This window comes from Pseudochaenichthys georgianus, chromosome 20 (assembly GCF_902827115.2).
Source record: "Pseudochaenichthys georgianus chromosome 20, fPseGeo1.2, whole genome shotgun sequence".
In the NCBI taxonomy this organism is placed as follows: Eukaryota; Metazoa; Chordata; class Actinopteri; order Perciformes; family Channichthyidae; genus Pseudochaenichthys; species Pseudochaenichthys georgianus.
Window position 1 is genome coordinate 17,352,163 of NC_047522.1, and position 22,267 is coordinate 17,374,429.

At 41.9% G+C, this 22,267-nt stretch overlaps 1 protein-coding gene across 7 annotated transcripts in view; it reads left to right on the top strand.

Moving 5' to 3' along the window:
* The window catches only part of cacnb2a (calcium channel, voltage-dependent, beta 2a), a 55,197-nt gene extending 33,436 nt beyond the window's left edge, over nucleotides 1-21,761 (top strand). For 3 of the 7 annotated variants that reach the window (XM_034108508.2, XM_034108506.1, XM_034108511.2), the window contains 12 exons: nucleotides 5,148-5,267; nucleotides 11,179-11,301; nucleotides 11,407-11,543; nucleotides 11,676-11,752; nucleotides 12,063-12,196; nucleotides 14,056-14,136; nucleotides 14,245-14,303; nucleotides 15,208-15,317; nucleotides 16,413-16,564; nucleotides 17,099-17,194; nucleotides 17,671-17,853; nucleotides 19,181-21,761. In XM_034108508.2, coding sequence (XP_033964399.1) covers nucleotides 5,148-5,267; nucleotides 11,179-11,301; nucleotides 11,407-11,543; nucleotides 11,676-11,752; nucleotides 12,063-12,196; nucleotides 14,056-14,136; nucleotides 14,245-14,303; nucleotides 15,208-15,317; nucleotides 16,413-16,564; nucleotides 17,099-17,194; nucleotides 17,671-17,853; nucleotides 19,181-19,909 — 2,001 coding nt within the window. In that variant the 3' untranslated portion in view covers nucleotides 19,910-21,761. Of the gene's footprint in view, nucleotides 1-2,693; nucleotides 3,386-5,147; nucleotides 5,268-11,178; nucleotides 11,302-11,406; nucleotides 11,544-11,675; nucleotides 11,753-12,062; nucleotides 12,197-12,383; nucleotides 12,404-14,055; nucleotides 14,137-14,244; nucleotides 14,304-15,207; nucleotides 15,318-16,412; nucleotides 16,565-17,098; nucleotides 17,195-17,670; nucleotides 17,854-19,180 lie in introns of those variants that run through there. The other 4 variants (XM_034108510.1, XM_034108513.2, XM_034108509.1 and 1 more) reach the window with 3 other exon arrangements.
* The last annotated feature ends 506 nt before the right edge of the window (nucleotides 21,762-22,267 follow it).

Consider the following 22,267-nt stretch of genomic DNA (forward strand, 5'->3'; position numbering starts at 1 on the left):
ATAACCGTAAACTAACTATGGAGAAGAGAAGGTCATTCGTAATCCCAAAAGAGAATAAGGGGTCAGCACGGGATAGGAAGGAATGGAAAAAGGTCAAAAGAAGAACAAATGGGAGAAATGACTCGAGGGTAAATCAAAGTGAAACTAGGTGAAAATAAAAGTGGGAATAGCAAACGAGCGCTAATTGAGTGTTCATTGTGGAGGAAAGAAGCAGACTGTTAGAATTGATGTAAAGAACTAAGGAGGAGTCTTGGCAAGGACTCTGTGACCATGAGAGCACTTTATAGCTCACATGCACAGTCATTACTTTCTGCATGACTTCAGCTCTCCATTTGTATAGTGGATACATGTAGAGAGAGACAAATTCCTATAGTGCTAAAAATGAAAACGGAGGCTTTCAGATCATGAAGGAATTCCTTGGTGGAAAGGCGTCTTCCACTATAAGTGATTCTGTCAGACTGGGGAGGCAGCAGCGCCTGACTCACAGCCTCCTGTTTCACTGTGGTAATGGCCACAGTGATTTGTAATGGTCTAATGTAATGATCGTCGTGCCACTGCGGCATGTAGAGGTCGTTGGTGGTCTTACAGCAAGGACCTCTGTCCAAATGAATCGATAAGAGCGGTGTAGAGGAGACGGGACCATTGCCTTTTCAACCCCCCTTCTTTTCATTTCTCTTGCCCTTAATAATAATAATACATTATATTTCTAATAATGCATGCAGTTAGCCAACTTGAGGAATAACCAAAGTAATTAGAAGTCATTTAGAAATCACTTTAATGATAAGAAACAGCCATCAAATGTAATGCAGGGTTGTGTTGAATTGTCCAATATTACTCATTGTTTGGCAAATGTGATAAGACTTGCAGGTTTTTTCCGGACTATGTAATCTGTAAGCGGTATCATCCTGAGGTTAGATTATTATTAGTGGCCTGTGCGTGGGCGACACGGCCTTGTCAGTATCAGTGTGGCAGAGGGTCCAGAGGTCAGTGATGCCAGGCAGCCCCAGGCTCGTTCTTTCGCTGTGAGTTTCTGTCAGTGGTGCTATCGGAGTGCAGCCTTCACAGCTCCACGTTCAGAGCATCTGTGCCCCGCCCTGAGACCTCTGGAGGCAAGTGTCAACGCGCCTTAATGAAACATATGTGACCATTGCACAATTTCTTCAAAAACAGGCAAAGCTATGAAATAGTGTACGGATTTATTTCCTTACTTGCTAGTTGAAAACTGAGTCTTGATGCTACAATAGTCACATTTTCTGTAGTCCTACATTCCGATCATTCCTGTTGAAAACACTCACCTCAGGTAATTGCCTTCCTCGTTAGGCTAATTGGTTCTAATGAGCTCAAATCACATTATCCTCCCCCAGCCTTTCGTTTCATGTAAGACGTGTCATTTTTCAGTGCACGTGTCTTGTTGAAAGGATTATGAGCCGATGGAGGCGTGTCATTGATTGGTTTTGATAAGCACCACTGATAAGCGTGTCATCTTTTGATCTACAGTTACTGGGCCTTTGGGAGTGCCGCTGCCCATAAACCAGAGTGCCTTTTTCTAACCGCCGGTCCCACGGGCCGACCCCTGAGTCCTCTGACCTCACACAACCTCTTGAGGGTCAGAGCGAAGTGCGTCAGCACTGCAAATACCCGGGACATTTCGAATAATCCCCCTGCAAGAGGTTTCACTTTGGCTGTAACTTTTATGAGGACGGGACATTTTTAGTTAACAGCTTAATTATTCTCATTTGTCCTGTGTGGCTGTGGGACGCTCCGCTCACATGTAATGAATCACTGCCGATCTGAGAGGCGAGGATTTAGAGCAGCTTTCACCTCAGAATCCCTGAGGCTGAGACTACAGACACATACCATACTCACTATAAGGGTCACTTTTATTTTAGTTATTGATTAACATGCTTATTCTTTTCTTGACTTATTGATTGTTTTGTCAGAAAATAGTGAACAATTCACTATATAATTTATAAGTGACATATTGAAATACCTTTTTTTTGTCCCAACAACAGTCCCAAACCCAAAACCATCTGTACCATCATATATGAGAGAAAACCCCTTTTATTGTTTTGAAGTTGAAGCAACTTCTTTGACTATTCAGTAGGACAGCTGTGATTTCGGTTTTTAATTGAGCAGCATAGTTTTTGCAGAACAGTAACTGTTCAGAAATATAAAAAATAACATCCAGTCTATGCTCCAGATAGTGTTGTTTGAATAAATATGTCTAGTTACTTTAGTCTCCCCAATGTTGTTACAGGGTGATACAAAATGTAAACTCGGAGGTAGGGGGTGGGCGTGAATTATTTTTGGCTTCCAAACACGGGCATGAAAGGAAAAGTCTGAGAGCCTGTGCATGAATCGATAACAAGAATATTGATCAGTTGCATCTCTGATGCCAGATAAAAGTGAGCAGATTTCAGTAAACAAGCTCCTCACCTCTGAGGAGATGGCGATGGGACACTTATTTTTCCAACACCTATAAACAGCTCATGTTAGGGTGACTGTTTTGTGCTCTCAAACAACAAAACAGCATGCGACACATAAACAGGATCCATATAGCACATCGCATCACTGCAGAGCCACAGTGAGCAGATGGGCCGACTGTGAGGGGGGGAGTGACGGAGGAGGAGACGGAGACGGAGGGGGTAAAGACAGAGATAGAGAGGCAGAATCACTGAAGGGTTGTGCAAGACATGCACTGATGCGCTCAGACACAGAGTGAAAGAGTGAGCTTGCAGCACCTGAGAGGCAGCAGCTTCATTAGCTTCGGTAACAGGCAGCCACACCAGGACTCATGTAGAGAAACTGCTGTTATCCACCGCTTGTGGAGCAACGCGGGAAGGCTACAGCAGCAGGAGGAGGAGGTGAACGAGGAGCTGAGGAGCATCGCCGCCACCTGACTCACTCTGGGAGTCAGCATCAGCACCTGCAGTGGCAGTGTGAGCACTCAAGGAGACCGGGGAGGACGGAGAGAGAGAGAGCTGCTGAGATTATGCGCGGGGCAGCGAGCTCCTGTGGATTCCCCGTCTTTGGCAGCAATATCGGCAGCAGCAGGAGGAGAAGGAGCTGTGGCTCTACAGATAGCAGCAGCGCTAGCTGGAGCTGCAGCAAAAAGACAAGGAGCCACAACTCCAAAGCTATTTATTTACCTAAGGATGATTTACAGCCAAGGTGCAACAGGAACCAGATGTTGCCACTGTGTTGAATGTACCTGTAGCCAGAGCACTGCTGCAGCGCTGGTGCATGAGTGACCACAGCAGTTCAGTTGGGTGTAGTTGTAGCAGTGGCTCCGGACACTGAATGACCAGTGTGGCTGATGAAGGCCACCTGGATCCGCTTGCTGAAACGAGCCAAGGGAGGTCGTGTCAAGAGCTCTGATGCCGATGTAAGCAGATTTTGAGTGTGTTTGCACCGTCTGTTGTTGTGTGCATGTGCGAGTCTGTGTGTGTCTGCCTGATCCACCACTCCACAGTGTCTGGGGTCAGTGTGGCTCCGTTGTGTGTTGCCCCACGATGATGAGAAGCTGCATGTGGTTATCAGTTATGGCTGTCAGATTCTGGGCAGAGCTCCATGTCACCTCCCTCTGACCCATTGGGACAGCGTTGTTGATCGCGCCCCGCTGTTAGCCCTGACCTGATGGAGTAATCACAACAGGTATTTTCACCTGCATACAGACAGGCTGGTGTGCAACAAGGTACCAATTGATGTACCTAAAGTGCGTAGAAGTGCTGCTTATTCAAACTCAAGCTTGAGCAGTGTTTGATGCATGCTTGGTGATGTTTTGAAAGCTACTGGGAGAATAATGACAGCACGATTGAAAGCACCCTGTGGATATTTAATGAGCTTGCTTTCAAATGACTTATTCATATCAGGTACAAAGCAGGGAGGATGAGAGACACAGCAGCGCATGGTGAGATGGACATGAATATGAATAACCTAGTATTATGTACCGTAACAAGATTGTGTTGTTTCCATACATAAGTCAGGGAATGGAGAAAGTGCAGAGCCTTTGTACGTATGTGATGTCTGGGTAATTCTAATCAGCCACAGAGCGAGGGAGGCTATTTTTAACTCAGACAGCAGAGTGTAATGGTGCAGTGAGATGAATGAAAGTGTTGTGTGGGTGGCATAGTAACGTGCAGGTAAGGATAAGGCTCACACTGCCTTCACTTAGTTAAAAAAGGGCCTCTTTTAATCCTTGACTATAAGATTACATTGAACTGAAACAGATGTCTGGCGCTGGGAGATTATTCCGTTGTGTAGGAGCAGATGTTATGTATTTATTCAAACATGCACATATTACATTTTAAATATTGTTGTTAGCTTTAAAGAGTCAAAGCAAATGGGTCACTTTTAGCTTATCTACCTAAACAGTGCACTTTTAAGGTTGTATCTTAAATCAATGATTTAAGAGTTTACATAATATCCGACCATTAAAAAGTTAACCTCGTCAGCCTGGAAATGCTAGCCTTTTCCTCTGGTGACTGCTCTCTGTCTTGTAGTGAAAACACTATTTTCTAAATAGCAATAACATGCAAGTATAACTTTAAAAAGTAAGCGTGTGCTTCACCAATGCACTGCTCTCAGGGGAATCAGTAACTTGCATATTTTTGGTATGCGTGTGTCTGAGAACTGTGACTAGATCTGTCGCAACCACATATCACACAGACATACTGGGACCTGGCATTCTTCAACATTTCCCCCAGTGTTTCTCACAAAAGGATCAAAACTAAATCTTTAGGCGAGCGGCTGACAGAGCGCTAAGGATAGAAGGAGAGCTGCTGGGGATGGGATTCTTTGAAAGACTATTTGTGTCCTTTGGCATTTTTTTCTCAGAAAGAGGAGAAGTGTCCGATAATTGATAGTAGAATGAAATGCCTGCTCATTTTCTTGAGCACATCCTCTCGTTATTTAATGAACTCAACTTGAATTCATCGAGTCTAACACTTCAGTCTGTCTGGGTGCGTTTTCACATTTGTAAGTTGCACATTAGAGGCTAAAGAATGTCTTTGAAGAGGAAGAGCGATGCAGAGGAAATGAAGTTCTCACGATGCTCTGAATCCCAGCACGAGTCTGACACCTTTTGAATTTTTGAAGTGTGAATACCAAATGGACGAAGCTGACTTTCAGTGTTTGTGTCTCTGCAGGGTTCGGCCGACTCCTACACCAGCCGTCCATCAGACTCCGATGTGTCCCTTGAGGAGGATAAGGAGGCAGTGCGCAGAGAGGCAGAGCGACAGGCTCAGGCACAGCTCGACAAGGCCAAGGTTGGTATCCAAAAACGGGCTGCACTGAGGTCACTCCGTCCAGTCCCTCCCTACTGAAACATGTGCTCTGTTTCAGTAGAGCACTGAAGGGGCCTGTGATCAACGTGTGTGTGTTTGTAAGCTTTGTACGCTTTTCACCTACGTTTTAGAACCGTGTGTGTAGTTTCTGACCACTAGTAAGTAGCGTAGGAACAAAAGTCTTTACTAGTATGTTAATAATACTAATTGACAGTTGATTAGTAGGAAGGAATAGCTATTAGCCCGAAAGAGTAAACAATAGGTAGACTGCAAGATAACAAACGTGACATTTGACCATTAAAACATAAAATAAAAAAGCTTTAAAAGTGTTTTATCACTTATAACACAACTGTTTGTTGAGAATATAAACATACTTTTTTTTTGTTTGCAAGAAAACTCCACAGGGCACATTAAGACTTCATTTGAAGGTTAAAGTTAGAATTGGTATTGGGGTTAGTTCATTGTAAAGGGGCCTGTATTTGTAATGGTTAGAAGGCAAGACATTTATATTTCAATAAGGGTCCCCACAAGTATAGAAGTGTGTGCACAGACAACACTGCTTTATTATGCTTGAACGAATGATGTCTGGCATCAGTTACACAGTAATGTAAACTTTACACTGGTTGGTTTGTTATTGGAAGAGAAGGAAAGCTGTGTCTGCTTCCTTTTTGGTCTTAATTCTTTAGGCCTACATGTTCATTCTTTTTTTTATAGTGGCAAGAAAATTAGCCATTTTGACTTCATTATGGAAAGGGTGAAACGCGTTATTTTGTATTACTAGCCCGGCTTAGCTCATCCATAATCAGACATGAAAACAATAATGGTTAAAAGCATTGTTTGTTGAGAAGAGACCATGCTGGAGGACCGACTATGATTTCAGCTGGTTTCAGGGTCTAGGAAAGGGCTGGTGTGAGAGGTTAGGGGCCTCAGAGGGCTCTGCGTCACTGTTTACCAGAGCCAAGCCTTGCCTGCTCTCCTCTGCTCTGGGCCACAATTAGCAGCATATAAACAAACACGCACACAGCAGAGCAGGCTTGTCTTTGTGCGACAGGAATTGCAATCAGCGCTTGCTTCCTCAGAATCACTCCAATCGCTGGCACTGTTAAGATTCATGCCTTTGATCTTTTTAAAGAATTTGATTATCTTCAGTGCACATGTTGTCCTCTTCCTGCTCTACATGTCAATGGTTACGTTTTTGTTTTGCATATCAATTCATGCAAGGGTCTGAATTAGATGTGTTGACTTTTACTGGGTGTTAATTGTCTATAACAGCTAGCATGCTCATTAGCTGTGAGCGCTGAGCTTCTGGCTGTCCATCCATTGTAGCAGAGCACTTTCCCTCCGTGCTGTCCGGAGGTAGCTCATAGCTGGCACAGACGGATCATTCTAGCAGATCTGTGTTGTTTTGGTCCAGAGTCACCCTCTCTGGCTCACTAATTAAAAAGATAAGTTGGCTTTAGAGATAACCTGGCATAGATTACCCCTGCTGGCATTTTATATGACTGGTAAAAAATAGCCTCTCTGGTCTGGCCACCGCAGCGAGAGCTGGGGTCAGAGGAAGTGCAGAGACTCTGCCTGTGAGCCTTAGTGGGCAGTCATTCACAATGACTTCCTTAACATTCCACAGAAATGTTTAAGGCCTTAATAAACTTCACACTGCAGTACATGGTTTTTAATATGAATACATACTAAAACTCCTCTACTGTCTGTTATTGACTTCATTAATGTAACACTTTGAAAGTAATAAAGGTAGTTCTAAAGATGTTTTGTCAAGTCTGAGGTTATCTCAGGTTAGGGGAGATTCAACACGGAAAGGCTTTTACCACAAATTGGGTGAGTGAAGTCTGTGAGGGGGGTTTAGAGGGGAGAAAGAGGCGCATTGCAAAAAGTCAGGATATCTTTGTCTTGTAATTTAGAAGTTAGGAAGTGGAATAGGAAATTAGTGCTTTTAAATCGTCTTAACTGGCCCAAAATATTTGTTTTCTGATGGTAAAATTACAAAGTATTCAGCAGCTAAAGAGACAGATAATTTGGTTATGAGTTGGTAGAGACCAAAACGGAGCTAAAAGGGAGTTATAATATGTAAATGTATTTTTTTTTAAAAATCTGGTGCCACCAAATGGCCAAGGAGTCCGTTAAAATGTGATTAAATGTTGTGACTTAATTGTTGTCCATGGTTATAGATTAGGTAATGGGTGTAGATCGGAGTTAGAATGAATTACTCTCACTTCGTTTCTTAGAAAAGCTTTGGATACAATTAATTAAATGTGGACTCCAATTCCAACATGTTTGCACATCAAGTTACAATAACAATTAATGTAGACATAATATAAAACAAAATCACTTTAGGCAAATAAGAAACTAACTAGTAGCTGCATTTATCCTGACTGATTTACTGTTCATATATAACCTACCTATAAATATTACTAATGCATTCTTGGGTAATTATAGATACATCTTCCCACACTAAATTAATGAAGGTTATGGCTCCCTTCATACAATATAATAATACATTTTATAGGCTCTCAGTACAGCCTAAGGCCAGGGCATGAGGCTAAACCATTTTTTATTTCATATCGATCTGTACATTCAAGGTGAAACAATGTGGGAACCTTGATTTATTGTGTGTGTGTGTGTGTGTGTGTGTGTGTGTGTGTGTGTGTGTGTGTGTGTGTGTGTGTGTGTGTGTGTGTGTGTGTGTGTGTGTGTGTGTGTGTGTGTGTGTGTGTGTGTGTGTGTGTGTGTGTGTGTGTGTGTGTGTGTGTGTGTGTGTGTGTGTGTGTGTGTGTGTGTGTGTGTGTGTGTGTGTGTGTGTGTGTGTGTGTGTGTGTGTGTGTGTGTGTGTGTGTGTGTGTGTGTGTGTGTGTGTGTGTGTGTGTGTGTGTGTGTGTGTGTGTGTGTGTGTGTGTGTGTGTGTGTGTGTGTGTGTGTGTGTGTGTGTGTGTGTGTGTGTGTGTGTGTGTGTGTGTGTGTGTGTGTGTGTGTGTGTGTGTGTGTGTGTGTGATGGAGCAGGCATGTGGAATGCAAGGGTGTGTGTTGTTCACTCACAGAGAGGACTAGGAGGTGTTGTCTTTTGGAATATTCATGGTGTGGTGGGATATAGTGACGAGTGTTGTGTGGTGTTAATTGGCTGTATTCTATAGCGTTGCCTCCCAGGGTTCCCAGTTACTGATGGGGCTTCTCTGGAGCTCTGTCTTATCATTACTCTTCCTCTTATCTCCCTGAATGTGTCCACACTTACATCCTTTGCACTAAAGGGGCGGCGGTGGTGGTGAAGTCCATAGGGACTTGGCTTGGGAACTGGAAGGTCACCAGTTCAAGTCCCGGCAAGACCAAGTGCTACCGAGGTGTCCCTGAGCAAGGCACCGTTCCCCACACTGCTCCCCGGGCGCCGTTCAAAATGGCAGCACACTGCTCCTAACACTAGGATGGGTCAAATGCAGAGAAATAATTTCCCCACGAGGGATTAATAAAAGTCCATCTTATCTTATCACTACATCGTCTGACTCTGCTCTCCCTCTGTCCATCTCCTTTCCCTTTTCTTTTCCCCCTCCTCCCACGCTTCTTACCCCGTCTCTAACCCTCCGCCTCAGTCCTTCTCCCTCCCTCACTGCAGTCAATACGGCATCCATAATGAACGCCTGCGTTACGTAAGAAGGAACAGAGCAGTACAGGCTCTTAAGGAAGATGTAGCGATACTCTACAGTGGTGGAAATGTGCCATTATGTACAAATCCTGCCGTCACCTGTGATAAAAGGTGGCACGTTACAAAGTGTGTGCGTGTGTGTGCGTGACTGCCTACAGGTCCGTAACATTTCACCAAGCCTGAAGAGAGCTTCACCTGACAGGTGGCCATGATTGATAAAGGCTGGGAGGGAGGAAAGAGGCAGAGGCCCATGAGACACCAGGTGCAGACATGTGACTCAATGCATGCCATCGCCAAGGACGCTTTGTCCTCTACGGGTCCCACATCGGATTGAATGATCTTCTCAATGTTGATGTCACACACCGTTTACAACCATCACTTCATAAAGTATTTACATTGCTGTCCGCATGAGGAAAATGATTCCAGGAGGATTTCACTAATGCATTATTTCCATAATCCCCCATCCATAGTTCATCAGTCACTTTACACCTGTATATATCAATGAGGCGGTAGTGGACAGTGGTGATGTAAGGTAGCGATTGTCGTCTGTAAAGCTGATGAATTGCTCTCATAGTGCTGAGCTTCACTGAGCATCACTAGTGTTCAGATCCGAGCAAACCCAATCAGTCCTTGTAGATGGGTGAAGGTGAATAGGAATGTAATTTAATCTGACATTGAGTGTTTAAACCTGCAATAACGGACTTTACTGACCACTTTGGTGCAGCAGAAACAAGTGTTGAGATTGTTAACCTATTATAATTATTTACACATTCAGTAGATATGGAGCATAATTAGCCTTTAAAGGCAGGTTTATGTTCTTAATGAATGCAAGTCCAATATTCTCTCTTGTTTTGGTCTCCACCAACTCCCCTCAAAAACGTCTCCTGAAATGCACAGTAAGATATATTTAAGATATTATTTTCTATTGCAATGAAGTTCCTTTATATTTTTGAACAATTTGCTACACCTCTTCAATCACCGGTGATCAATGCGATCAGCCATTGGCGTTGGCCTTCTCTGGATATGTCAATAGTAGGATAAGTAGGAAAATGTAGGATAGCAAATGTGCCATTACACATTTTAAAAGTGTTAATACGGTCTGTGTTTTCCATGTTGTTTTTAAGTTTCTTTCTGCCCCCAAGTGGCCAGAAAATCTGATTTAAAAAATATAAGACAATTATTCCCACTTGCTTTATTGTACACAAAACTTATAAATGTACATAGATGTGTAGATCTGCCTTGCTTTGTATACTACGTCTTGCTCCTTAGTTTGCGAAGGGAAAATCGGATTGGAATACCACAATGATGCACTTTAAAATACTTTTCCTCAATCATTACACAGTTACATCATCAAAGCTCTGATTTAGTTACATTTGGATTCCAGTTGAATATCGCACACCCTTCCGCTCATCTTGCTCGCTTTCATGTGCAGGTAAATATCCAGCATGTGAGTCTACGCTGGGAGATCACTCTAAGCTACTCGTCTTAGCTTTTCATTCGACTTCTGTCATGCTTGTCACAGGCAGAACAAATGTAATCTGGTTGAGGGCATGACCATGTTGCCAACTGTTGCTGCCATCGCCGCCAGGCTATGTCCAAAAGTATTTTAAGTAATTCTTAAAAATATGTCTCTATTAGATGGTTATCCTCCTCTTCCAGGGATCTAAATTCAGAGGGTTTGTCTGTAAGCATATGGTTGTTTTCAGATCTTATACAAATCCTTTTTTTAGAAAATCAAATGCGTCACTATGGGCAGAGGAGATTTGCTTTTGTTTTGTGAAAACATATCTATGTCTGGAAAGTATGAAAGTCTCATATGTGGACAGTATGTGAACCATATGTGGTTACATCACAGCCTCAAGAAACCTTTTCTAAGCTGTATGCATTATTTGAATGGACTGTTTGTCCCAAAGAGAAGGTCAATAGTGATGCCATAGGAAAGCCAGTATTGATTCAACTATTGTTAAGATTGTAGGATTAATTTATGACCACAAGTGCCGTTTGTACATCTCCTGTTTTAAGTGCCGAATTCTGCAGAAGCCAACATGTTGCATCACTCTGAATTATAAAGTGTTTTAGCTTGTAGCAGATAGTCCGTCTGCTTGTATCCCTCGCTTAGGGGGATGTTAACACCTCACACAAAGACAAGAATCACATCTCACAGTGTTACAAAAACAAACATTTGAAAGGTCTCAATTCTTGCGTGATGTCTTTGACACAAACTGACCTTTCTTTCCTCCCAACAGACCAAACCAGTTGCATTTGCTGTCCGCACAAATGTCAACTACAGCCCGTGTCACGATGACGATGTCCCTGTGCCTGGCATGGCCATCTCCTTTGACGCTAAAGACTTCCTCCATGTCAAAGAGGTGAGTGGTTAACTTTCCAATCAGAGATGATATTTAGTACAGTGATTTTGAGGGCAGTAAGGATGATGATGATCAAGAGAAGAACATCACTTTATTTCTGTGTAGAAATTCAACAACGACTGGTGGATAGGACGCCTGGTGAAGGAAGGCTGTGAAATTGGTTTCATCCCAAGTCCAGTGAAGATTGAAAACACTCGCATCCTCCTGGAGCAGAGAGCCAAACAGGGCAAGTTCCACTCCAGGTAAAAACCCTTATCTGAGTTCTCTGTGTCTGCTAAGAGATGAATGTAAAGTGAAATGAAATGTAAAATGAATGTATAATGAATGTAGCCGTCCTAAGGGTTGTTGATGAATCACGTGTTCTCTCTTTTCAGTAAATTGGGAGCAAACTCATCTACTAGTTTAGGTGAAGTGGTTCCTAACTCACGGAAATCTACTCCTCCTTCGTCTGGTGAGTAGCTTCTTGGGCACCTTCAAAACGCCAACTTTATACCTTATTCTGTAATCTTTTGAACTTACTTTTAACCATTGAATTCAAGTGGAAGGTAAGATGCACTAGTTAGATTTTTCCTATGTATTTATACCAGCAATAAAGTTGATGTTTTAATTTCCTTAAATGTACTTTTTCATGTTTCATTTGCTGTCAATGTCTAGTAGCATACTGTACATTCTGTGCTACTGTCATTGAGAATTGTACCCGGTTACCTGTGCCCTCCTGTGTTCATCTATGTGATGGTGCTGTTGTCTGTCTGTGTGCGTAGCCATTGACATAGACGCCACAGACTTAGACCTCGAGGACAATGAGCTTCCGGTCAACCTGCGCTCCCCTAAAGCCAGTCCAAACACTGTCATGTCACCCCTAGCAAAAGAGAAACGATTGCCCTTCTTTAAGAAGGTAAATTCCGGACTACCTAAAGCTCTTTTTTTTCTTATCTGTCCGCACGTCTCTTGACTAAACGCCTGCTTGGCCTCACTTAGCGCCCGTCCTGTTTGTGTACGACACAGTCCTCGTCCCACTGCCGTCCGTTGGCATGCATGCCTGTTCTTAACCTCTCTCTTTCTCCTCTTCCGTCTCACCACAGCTAAGCAGAAGCAGAAGTCGGTAAGTCGTGGCATGCAGTGCACCAGCTCAGCAGGGACCTGAACTATACAAACCCTCTTTAGAGATTCAGCTCTGTACTGACCTCTCACCCTACTCACTACTCCTGCAATCCTCTGTGTCGTGTTTGTGATTGTTTGTGTTAGTGAACTTGTGATCCTGACAGTGAGAGCTCAGTGTGAACGGCTTCATAAAAAGTATACTCATAATAGTTATAGTCTATCATCTAATATCAAATGAGATGAGAGCGTTATCATTCCTATATCTTTCTTAATGCCACTAGAGATAAGAGATTGCTAGCTTAGCTTAGCATAAAGACGGGGAATGGTCTTGCAGCGACTTTAAAGCTCACTAGCTAACATGCAAACACAAGTTATTTTTTAACATGACCCAAGAGGTTTCAATTATTACAATACTTTTACAATGTGATAAATCTATTTAAAACACTAAAATCTGATTAACACAACTTAATTGTATGAAATGCTAGTTCATGAACATTTACCATGACAATGCTGACGTTCATAAAGTAATGTAGAGTTGGACAGAAGTATTTGAGCGGAGCCACTGTGTCCATTAGTACTTTCACGTTAGTCAGCAGCAGTGTGCATCAGTTCCCACAACGTCCCATGGGAAGCACGCTGACGACAACAAATGTGAGACAGACAGAACATTTTTAGAAGTGGAGAGAGCAGGAAGAGCAAACATAAAACCTCCTCATCATAAAGATAACAGACATTGACAGCAGCTTGAACATAAGGACAAATAAGGGAAGAATCTTTTTATTTTTTAAACTGTGGTTTTTTGAAGATGAAGTACTTGACATTTCCTGCAGTTTTCTGACACATCCAGACAGCTAATTGTGATGCAAACAAAACTAAAATATACATTTGAGAAGATTGAACCAATACACATTTGAGAATTATTGCTTACATTTGACTTTAACTGATTAGCAGAACTAGTGACTATTACTATTCTGTCAAGGGATGATCACCTTTTTTCTCTTCAGTTACAGATTTGTATTCCTCAATGGATTTGAAACCAGTGCTCTTTCATCATCATTTAATATCTGAATTCATAATGGGTTTATTAACTTTATTAGAATACTTTTTAAGGTCGTATGTAAAGTAGGTCAATGCAACTAAACATCTGCTCTTGTCAAAATCACCTCTTTCATTTTTGATTTAAAACCGAGGCGGTTACACAAACTGAGCTTCCACTTTGTCGTAACAGCAATGAGCAAGTTTTCCTAACTGTCCTAATTTCCCCACATTTTTTGTTCGTAGCTTCTGTTAAACTACTGTGGCTTTTTCTCCCTGTCCAACTAACCTTTCCTCTCACATAGTTGATGCCATAACATCAGAACCATGAAATGGGGGGATTTACCGAAACATTGAAATCCATCATAAAATATTGCATTTTACTGTAAGCTTCTTTGAAGTTTCAACAATGTGATGATGTTGGCATTTGTGAAGTAAACTACCAAATCTATTAAATAAATCAAAGCTTGTGTTATGTCAAGCCAGCTGGGACGTCCCATTTCATGGTTCACAATGTTCCAGTGCTTTTAAATGTAGTGTTGGCTGTGATTTGTGATGGTGAGTGTTTACTTTGTCTCCATAAATGTGTGCAACTGTTTTTTCTTCTTCTCTCTGAAGACGGAACACATTCCTCCGTACGATGTTGTGCCTTCTATGCGGCCCGTGGTTCTCGTTGGACCGTCACTGAAGGGCTATGAGGTGCGACAACCATTTCTAATGCTACCCTGCTTTTATTGGAAAATGATCTGTAAAATGTGAATCCACTAACAAGTTGCTCTCATTTCCCCCTACATTTCCGGTCCACAGGTGACAGACATGATGCAAAAAGCGCTGTTTGACTTTTTGAAACACAGATTTGAGGGAAGGTAAGTTCCTCGTGATCTAAAATAAAAGCTCTCATCCTGCTTCCTTCCTTCCTCATTCCTTCTCCCTCTAACTCTATATGCTGGTATTTATCAGTCCCCTGAGGTTAGCCAAGGGAGTGTGTAACAAGTTTGTTTGGCCTGCAGATGTGTGCTGCTGCTTTAAATAGACCCCCTCCATGTCCTTAATAGGTCATAGTGGGCCCTAGAGCAGAGCCGGATTCTACTCACTCAATGTTGAGTCCATCCACCCATCTGAATCAGAGAGGCCATGAAGTTACACAACACTAACACTAAGATCCTCTCAGACCACCAGCAGCTGCAGTGTATTGTGTTAATTCCCCTTTAAGTCATGTTCTGCAAACCTAGTTTCAAGAGGCAATAGACAATAACTGACTTTAATACATCATTAACAAGTAAACGTTACTTGTACAATAAACTAGCTGTAAGATAATGACACCATCTGCGTTTAGATTGGTTCCCTGAAAGCCTCCCATTCACTTTGCAATTCTGCCTACCTTTAATAAAAGCCTAGATATATAAACTGCATCACCGCTTACAAGAGTGTCTCTGGCTAAGAGGCAAAAAAAAAGAATAGCTCAACTATATAGCTACAGTAGCTACACTCAGGTAGCAGAACATCTGGAGTAATGCTATTCTTACTTCATAAAGTTCACAGAAGTAGACGTAATTAAGTATAATGAGTTTGACCATAGACCCATGAACTTAAGTCTCATGTTATTTATCTTTGAGCAATGTCAATGTATTGTCTCCTGTTGGCTCCATCTTTTTCAAACAGATTTGAGAGTTCTATTTTCTTCTTCCATCTTTTACAGCGTTATTATTTTTTTTCTTTGCTTTTTTTTGCTCTGGTAAATCAAGTATTTCTCGTGTTCCTTTTCTTCAGAATATCAATCACTCGCGTCACAGCGGACATCTCTCTGGCCAAACGCTCAGTCCTGAACAATCCCAGCAAGCACGCCATCATCGAGCGCTCCAACACGCGCTCCAACTTGGGTATGTTCGTGCTTGAAATAAGTGCAATGCATGTCAACATCTTTTGTTTTGATTCATAATGTGTTCAAGGAGACCAGCTTATGTGGGAAAGGAAGGAAACGATTAAAGGAACTCTTGACAATTGTAATGATAACTCCCGACAGGCCTTGGCCGGTTTCCTTTTGTTAGGAATGAAATATAGAACATCAAGGCACGATGGCAAGTTCAAGAGCCGCTCTGATTTGACTGAGGTTGATCTGGGTTCAGATCCGACTAGAATTAAACAGATTCCTGAGTCAAACAACTGGGACAATATTTGCTATGTATCAACATCAGCATCACTCAGCAGCTGCAGCAGAGTTAGAGGTCCCAAGGAAATCATATTGTAGATGCAGGAAATGTATTTGTGCGCTGCTGGAGCAGGAAATTACTTCAGAATTAGCATAAGGAAACAGATTCGCTCAGCTGTCTTTTTAATATTACACTTGGATAGAGACGATGAGAAAAAAAGAAAATTCCCCATTTTTCATCCGGTGTCACTTTAGTTACTTATTTACATATAAGAAATCCTCTTAACAAGCCACTTCATGCACTATAGACCCTAAAATGTTCACTTTTCCTAAAGGAAATCTACACAAAGATTTAAAGATTTGGACATTTGTTTCTGATGCAAATGTCTTGAATCAAAAATGAGTGTTTTCTTGATGAGTGAAAAGTTATGCAAGAAAATGTTGCATTGGAAATAAGTGAAAAATGTATCACCCCTCTGGCATATTTTAGCAAGAAAATGAGAATGTGTGATACAGGCGTAGCCTGAATGAGCTGTTAATGTGGAATGTTTTCATTTGATCAGTTTACTATAGACTTTGTCGTGACTGGAAGTCATGAAGCTTGGCTGTGATTCATTCAGCAGGGCACAATTGGGAATCGTGCCCTGCTGGGATATTTGTAGCACAGATTTTAAGTCACGTTGTCATGTGTTGGAGTTGGGGTTGTGTGGTAAAACAGTTGGATGATGAGTAAGCCACCTTTTCCATCAAAAAACAAGTGACTCTATTTGATTATGAAATAAATTAAGTCAATCCTCTGAATTGACTTCTTTCGTTTCTTCTTCAGCTGAAGTCCAGAGTGAGATTGAGCGGATTTTCGAACTTGCCCGGACGTTACAGCTGGTGGTTCTGGACGCCGACACCATCAACCACCCGTCACAGCTGGGGAAGACCTCCCTCGCCCCCATCATTGTCTACGTCAAGATAACCTCTCCTAAGGTGAGTAAAACGTGACACAGCCAGTTATTGTACGTTTTTAAAAAGTGTCCTAGCTCTGATGTTAAATAATGCATGTTTGAGGGGACTGATTCATCGCTTTGACCTTCAGCATGAGTTGAAAAAAAGGGCTCATGATTCACTGATCAGTAAAATAAACAGTTATTTGGGTAACATAGAGGATGAGAAAAGGCATTGCTAAACAGCGAGAGATACAAGCTTGAAATCAGAGTGGCATCAGTGTGAATCACACTCTCTCAGCGGGCTAAAATAAAACACTGTCCTCGTAATTACTAACTTCTGCCATATCATATACAGCTAACCTTTAGGGGAGAATCACACAGAAATATAATTTGGTAGAAATACAAAGCAGCAGAAATCACTTGTGCTCAACCTATTTTTAAGACACGATCCATTAGTTACTTTCCACCACTACCTGTTAATGGCATTGGCTATATAAAAGCTATCTTCTTTGTTTTGTATTTCCATTTTTGTCTAAATAAAACCACCATGACCATGTTGCCTTTTTGCCCTCAGGTGCTCACGAGGCTCATCAAGTCTAGAGGCAAGTCTCAGGCCAAACACCTCAATGTCCAGATGGTGGCTGCTGACAAGCTGGCTCAGTGCCCTCCTGTAAGTCTCCACAGTGGACCCAAATTACCCAAATCATCACCGACTTAAACCCAGTGTTTAAAACAACCTGCAGTTTTATATTTCAGATGTGGTATTGAAACTAGATTTTAGTTGCATGGATATGTGAAGTGTTTTTTTTTTTACAGCTTTATAATATATGCCAGTTCTATTTCCGTGCTGTAATCTGCTTAGTTATTATTTTAGAAATTGAAGCAAGCAACCCAGGCTTGTGAAAGTGTAGGCTCAATTTAATTCAAATGACAATCCACATCTTTAGGGAATTAAGATTGTCTGAGAATTAATTCCTAATGCCATTTAGTGCTCATGCTGGGACAGTTTGTGTATGACGATCATTATGATTTGTTTATAGATAATTTTAGAGTCTTTAATTATGAAATTCCTCTAAAGCCCCATCTTGTTTTCTCTACTTTCAAATTGTTCATGTTTCCTTTAACCCTTTCTCCCCCCTTCCTCAGGAGATGTTCGACATCATCCTAGATGAGAACCAGCTGGAGGATGCATGTGAGCATATGGCGGATTACCTGGAGGCGTACTGGAAGAGCACTCACCCCACAAGCTCCAACCCCCCCAACCCAATGCTAACGAAGCTGCCCACAGCTGCCCTGCCCTCCAGCCCCCCCCCGGTCTCCGCCGTGCAGGTAACCTGTAGCAAAGCTGTGCAGAGAAACAGGACAGGATAAGAAGTAGCAGAGACCATGCTAAAGCCCTAGAGTGAGAAAAGAAAAATAACTGCAGTAAATAAGGTTTAGGTTATTTTCCAACACCCACACTTAAGGTATTTGTGTGTATTTTGCTGAGATACTTTGTTAGCCTTATTTTGATTCCACGTAATGATGAATAATTTGGATTACCCACAGCCTTACAGAAACAGTGACATTTCGTGCCTCAGAGCAGTTATTTAATTATACAGCAATTAAAGCTAGTTAGAAGCATGCCAGGCTATTGTAGTAAAAGAGACATAACATGATATTAGATTGAATGCTAAGTAATTATCTTGTCTCTCAAATTGTTGCTGAACATTTTCTGTTATTATTTAATACTTGTGTGCAGCTATTCTTTTCGTCTCAAGAATTTTTTTTTTAGGTTAGGAAATTAACATCTGTTGATTTTCTGCTGTAACTGCGTGGTGTTTGGACACTAATTATAATTTCTAAACTAAATTAAACACAAACTTAAACGTCTGCCCAAAAAACAGTTTAACAGTGCATTACTACCAACAATTGGAGAGGTGTGGTGCACAAAACGGTGTTGCATTGTGGGATACACACTGCTCTGAATAATAAAGCAGAATAAGGATAACATGTGCAACACATTTTGGGAAATTTAGAGCAGAGGCAGACAGGAAGTGGGTCTACATAATTACCTGAAATCCTTGATTTCAAATGCAATTCATTTATAGTTCTTATTGGTAAAACAGTCATTGAGTCATGTGTAGGATAGGTTTTAATTTCCATTGTATGATTTTGTATAGTATAACATTTTCACCTAAGGTCACACATCTGAGAGTGATATTAACACCTCTACCCCTCTCTCCATCCACTGCCATCACAATGGGAAATGTAAGACTTGGGAAATCCCTGAAATTGATGAGGAGCAGGATTAAATTGACATGTGATTGATAGTGTGGTGAGTGTGAAAAGGTGCTCAGATAAATGTTAAAGTTCTTTCAGAATTGAAGTGCCTGAAATCTATAATGATTCCCTCTTGTTCCTGCTGATTGGAAATTCAGAAACCTTGAAAGTTATATTTAAAATGTCCTTCCTCCAATGATTCATTAACCTTCCATGGTTGGTTGATGAATATTCATGCAGTGTGTGTGTTCAAGCGTGTGCTTAAATACACCAGAAGCAAGGTTGAAGTGAATATGAATCTGCATGAGTTGTGTTTGTGTGTGTTTGCAGTGCATTTTCTTGCATTGTCTTGCTTTATGTCCCCTGACTGACTGACATATGTTACTGACCCCAGGGCAGCGGTGTAGAGCAGAAAGGTGATAAAGCATTGGTGGAGAGAAAGGGCTCCAGAGAGGATCACCATCATCACCATCACCACCACCACCAGGACCAGGGTGATGCCGATGGGGAGGCTGAGGGGGAGGGCAATGAGGAGGAGAGGCCTCTGAGGACAGAGACCTCCAGGAGAGCCCAGCACATCCACCACCGTTCGTGTTCCACCAGGACTGAGCACCACAACCACCACCACCACCACAGCGGTCGGGGGCGGGGCCTCTCTCGGCAGGAAACTTTGGACTCTGAGACCCCCGAGAGCAGAGAGAGCCGAGAGAGCAAGGACTCGGCTTATATCGAACCACGCACTCAACTCCTCCACCGGGAGGAGGAGGATGAAGAGGAGGAGGAAGATGAGGAGGAGGAGGAGGAGGAGGATCTAGGGGAGGGGCACCCCCAGCAGCAACAGCGATATGAGCCACTGCCCCACCGGGACCACCACCACCATCACCATCACCGGGGGGGGGTGGAGGAGGCCGGCCACAGCACTGGACAACACCGCTCAAAGGAGCGCGAGCAGGACCATAACGAACGGAACAAGCAGCGTTCGCACCATCACCGGCCGGCACGGGACCACCACCAACATCAATACTACGATCGGGACAGAGACAGGGACCGAGAGGTGGAGGTGGCTCCCAAAAAGAGGGGAGACGCAGGGGAGTGGTCCAGAGACTCCTACATCCACCAGTGACAGACCAAATCCCTCTCGAAGCTCATCTGGACTCTTAACCATTCTGTTCTCCCATCGTGCTGCTATACCCTGAAACCACAGCATCCTATTTATGTACACTTCCTTTTTAAATGCTGTTGCATCTTTTTCAATGGCAGGATTTTAATTACATAGATATAAATATATAAATATATGTATGTGTGTATCTATGCATAGACGTTGTTTATGTGTGGATATGCATGAATATTCTCAAATATGCATATTTTAAACCTGTGTTTGATAAAGCATGACACAAAAGCAGAATTGTTTTCTGTACGGAGCTGTGCTTTCTGTGATTAGCATTTTTTATTTGTTTGCTTGCTATCACTTGAATAATTTGTTCCTTCAGACTACTGCTAGGGTTGACTCCAACAGTTGACTAACCAAGTTAGTTTGAGACTGTATTTGCAGATGGAATTTGTTTTAAAGAATAGTTTGTCAATTTGGGAAATAGGATTATTCGCTGTCTTGCTGAGAGTGGCCAGTTTGTTAGGTACAGCTAAAACTAATGCAGTCCAAAATATAATACCTCCATAAAGGTATTCAACAGTTTTTGTTGAAACTGAACTTTATCATAACGTTGGAGACTGCAGTGTGTGGTGCTTTTGGTTTGTATTGTTATATTGGTAGTTTCTATTATTTTCTCCACCCCATTTATATCAATGAGGGTAGTCTAAAGAACAGGACTGTTGGATTAGACTTGATTTGTTTTAGCACCTAATTAACTGCCATCTGGGTCTAAAGGGAAAGATCAATTACACTCATAGTAAGGTACATATGGTGTTACAGCTAGCAGCCTGTTAGCTTAGCTACATACGGGAAGACAGCCAGTCATTCCCTGTTTGAAGGTTGCAAATAATATTTAAAGCTCACTAACTAACCTTTTATATGTAAAATGTTGTTTTGTATAAATAACCAAATTTAAAAAGTTGCGATTTATCTTCAGCTGACTCACGGTAAGCTAACAGGCTGCTATTGCTAGTTGCAGGCTAATATGTAACCGACAGATACAAAAGTGGTATTGATTTTGTAATTTAATTATCAGCAAGGAAGCTAGTAAGCATGTTCCCTAAAGTGTCAGACTACTCCCTTAATTTTATGTTAATCATGTATAGCTTAGTTCCTTTTTTAAATTCTGCATCAATGGTTCAAGATATTGGGTTCGGACATCTTTAAGCCTCCCTGGAGGTGCACCTTAGTCTTGCCTTACAAGACAGACAAATTCTACAACTTCCTCTCATAGATGCAGTACTGTTCTCTTTGTATGGGTCCAGAAACATTTTATACCATTGATACACCCTTCTGCACTTTTGCAACTTTTCTGTAGGTCTACAACCAAAACTCCACTTAGATTCATGTTTTATTAAGTCTAACCCCTTTTTCTATTGAATGTTGTTAAATTCGCACTTGATCTCCCACCTCAGAGTATAAATGAATGTTGATTTTAAGATATCTTCTTCAGTACGTTCCTCACTAAAAATGTTTAAAGATGCACTTGCAACTCAAACAATTCTCAAATGTTTTCCAGACAAAAATATTTGTATCATTCCCCTTACTAACACAACCTATTTTAAGGGTAAATTATGTTGGCTCAATGTTTAACTTTTCCTGTAAAATTCCATAATACAGGAATTCTGAATTGAGCTGGCTCTAGCCCCTCTGTTTACAAACCCACCCTATCCCTTCACTTTTTTGATTTTGCCTGACAATTGTAATTATAAAAAGGACTCCATTTCTATGCTACATTGGTAGCACTACAGATTTTTCTTACAGTGTACATGTGAATGTACATAATGCATAAATATGAAGAATAAAGTTGGCAACAAAGGACTGATGAAGGGGGAGAAAAATGTTGATGTGTGCTTTGTCAGAAGACCCAGACAGGAGGAGGAGAGCAGTGTCTATAAATATTCGGAAACTCTGCTGAAAAATTGAGGTAGACTCCTTGGCCTGCCTTCTGAGTCGTCATGACAACATGGACATGAACGACAAAACTGTGGGGATGCATCTGAAATAGCTTCTCCACACTCAGATGCCTCCAAAATAGATGAACAAAAACACCTTCAGTGCAGCAGTGAAAGAAGCGGCCATTTTAATCAGCTCTACATTCAGTGCTGATGTGCAGTCGGCTGGCATTTCCAGACAGATGTGTGTGGACGGACTTAAGAGTCTAATGGTATTCCCAGGAAGAGGGATTGAGCTGAGGTCATTGTGAAGGTCCTCAAAATGCCGCATGATGGGAGAAGGGGCCAGATGTTTGTGCAGTGTCGGCACTATACATTCTGCAGATTTAATGGACACCCATAATTGAATTTGCACTGAAGAAATTAGAGATGAGTG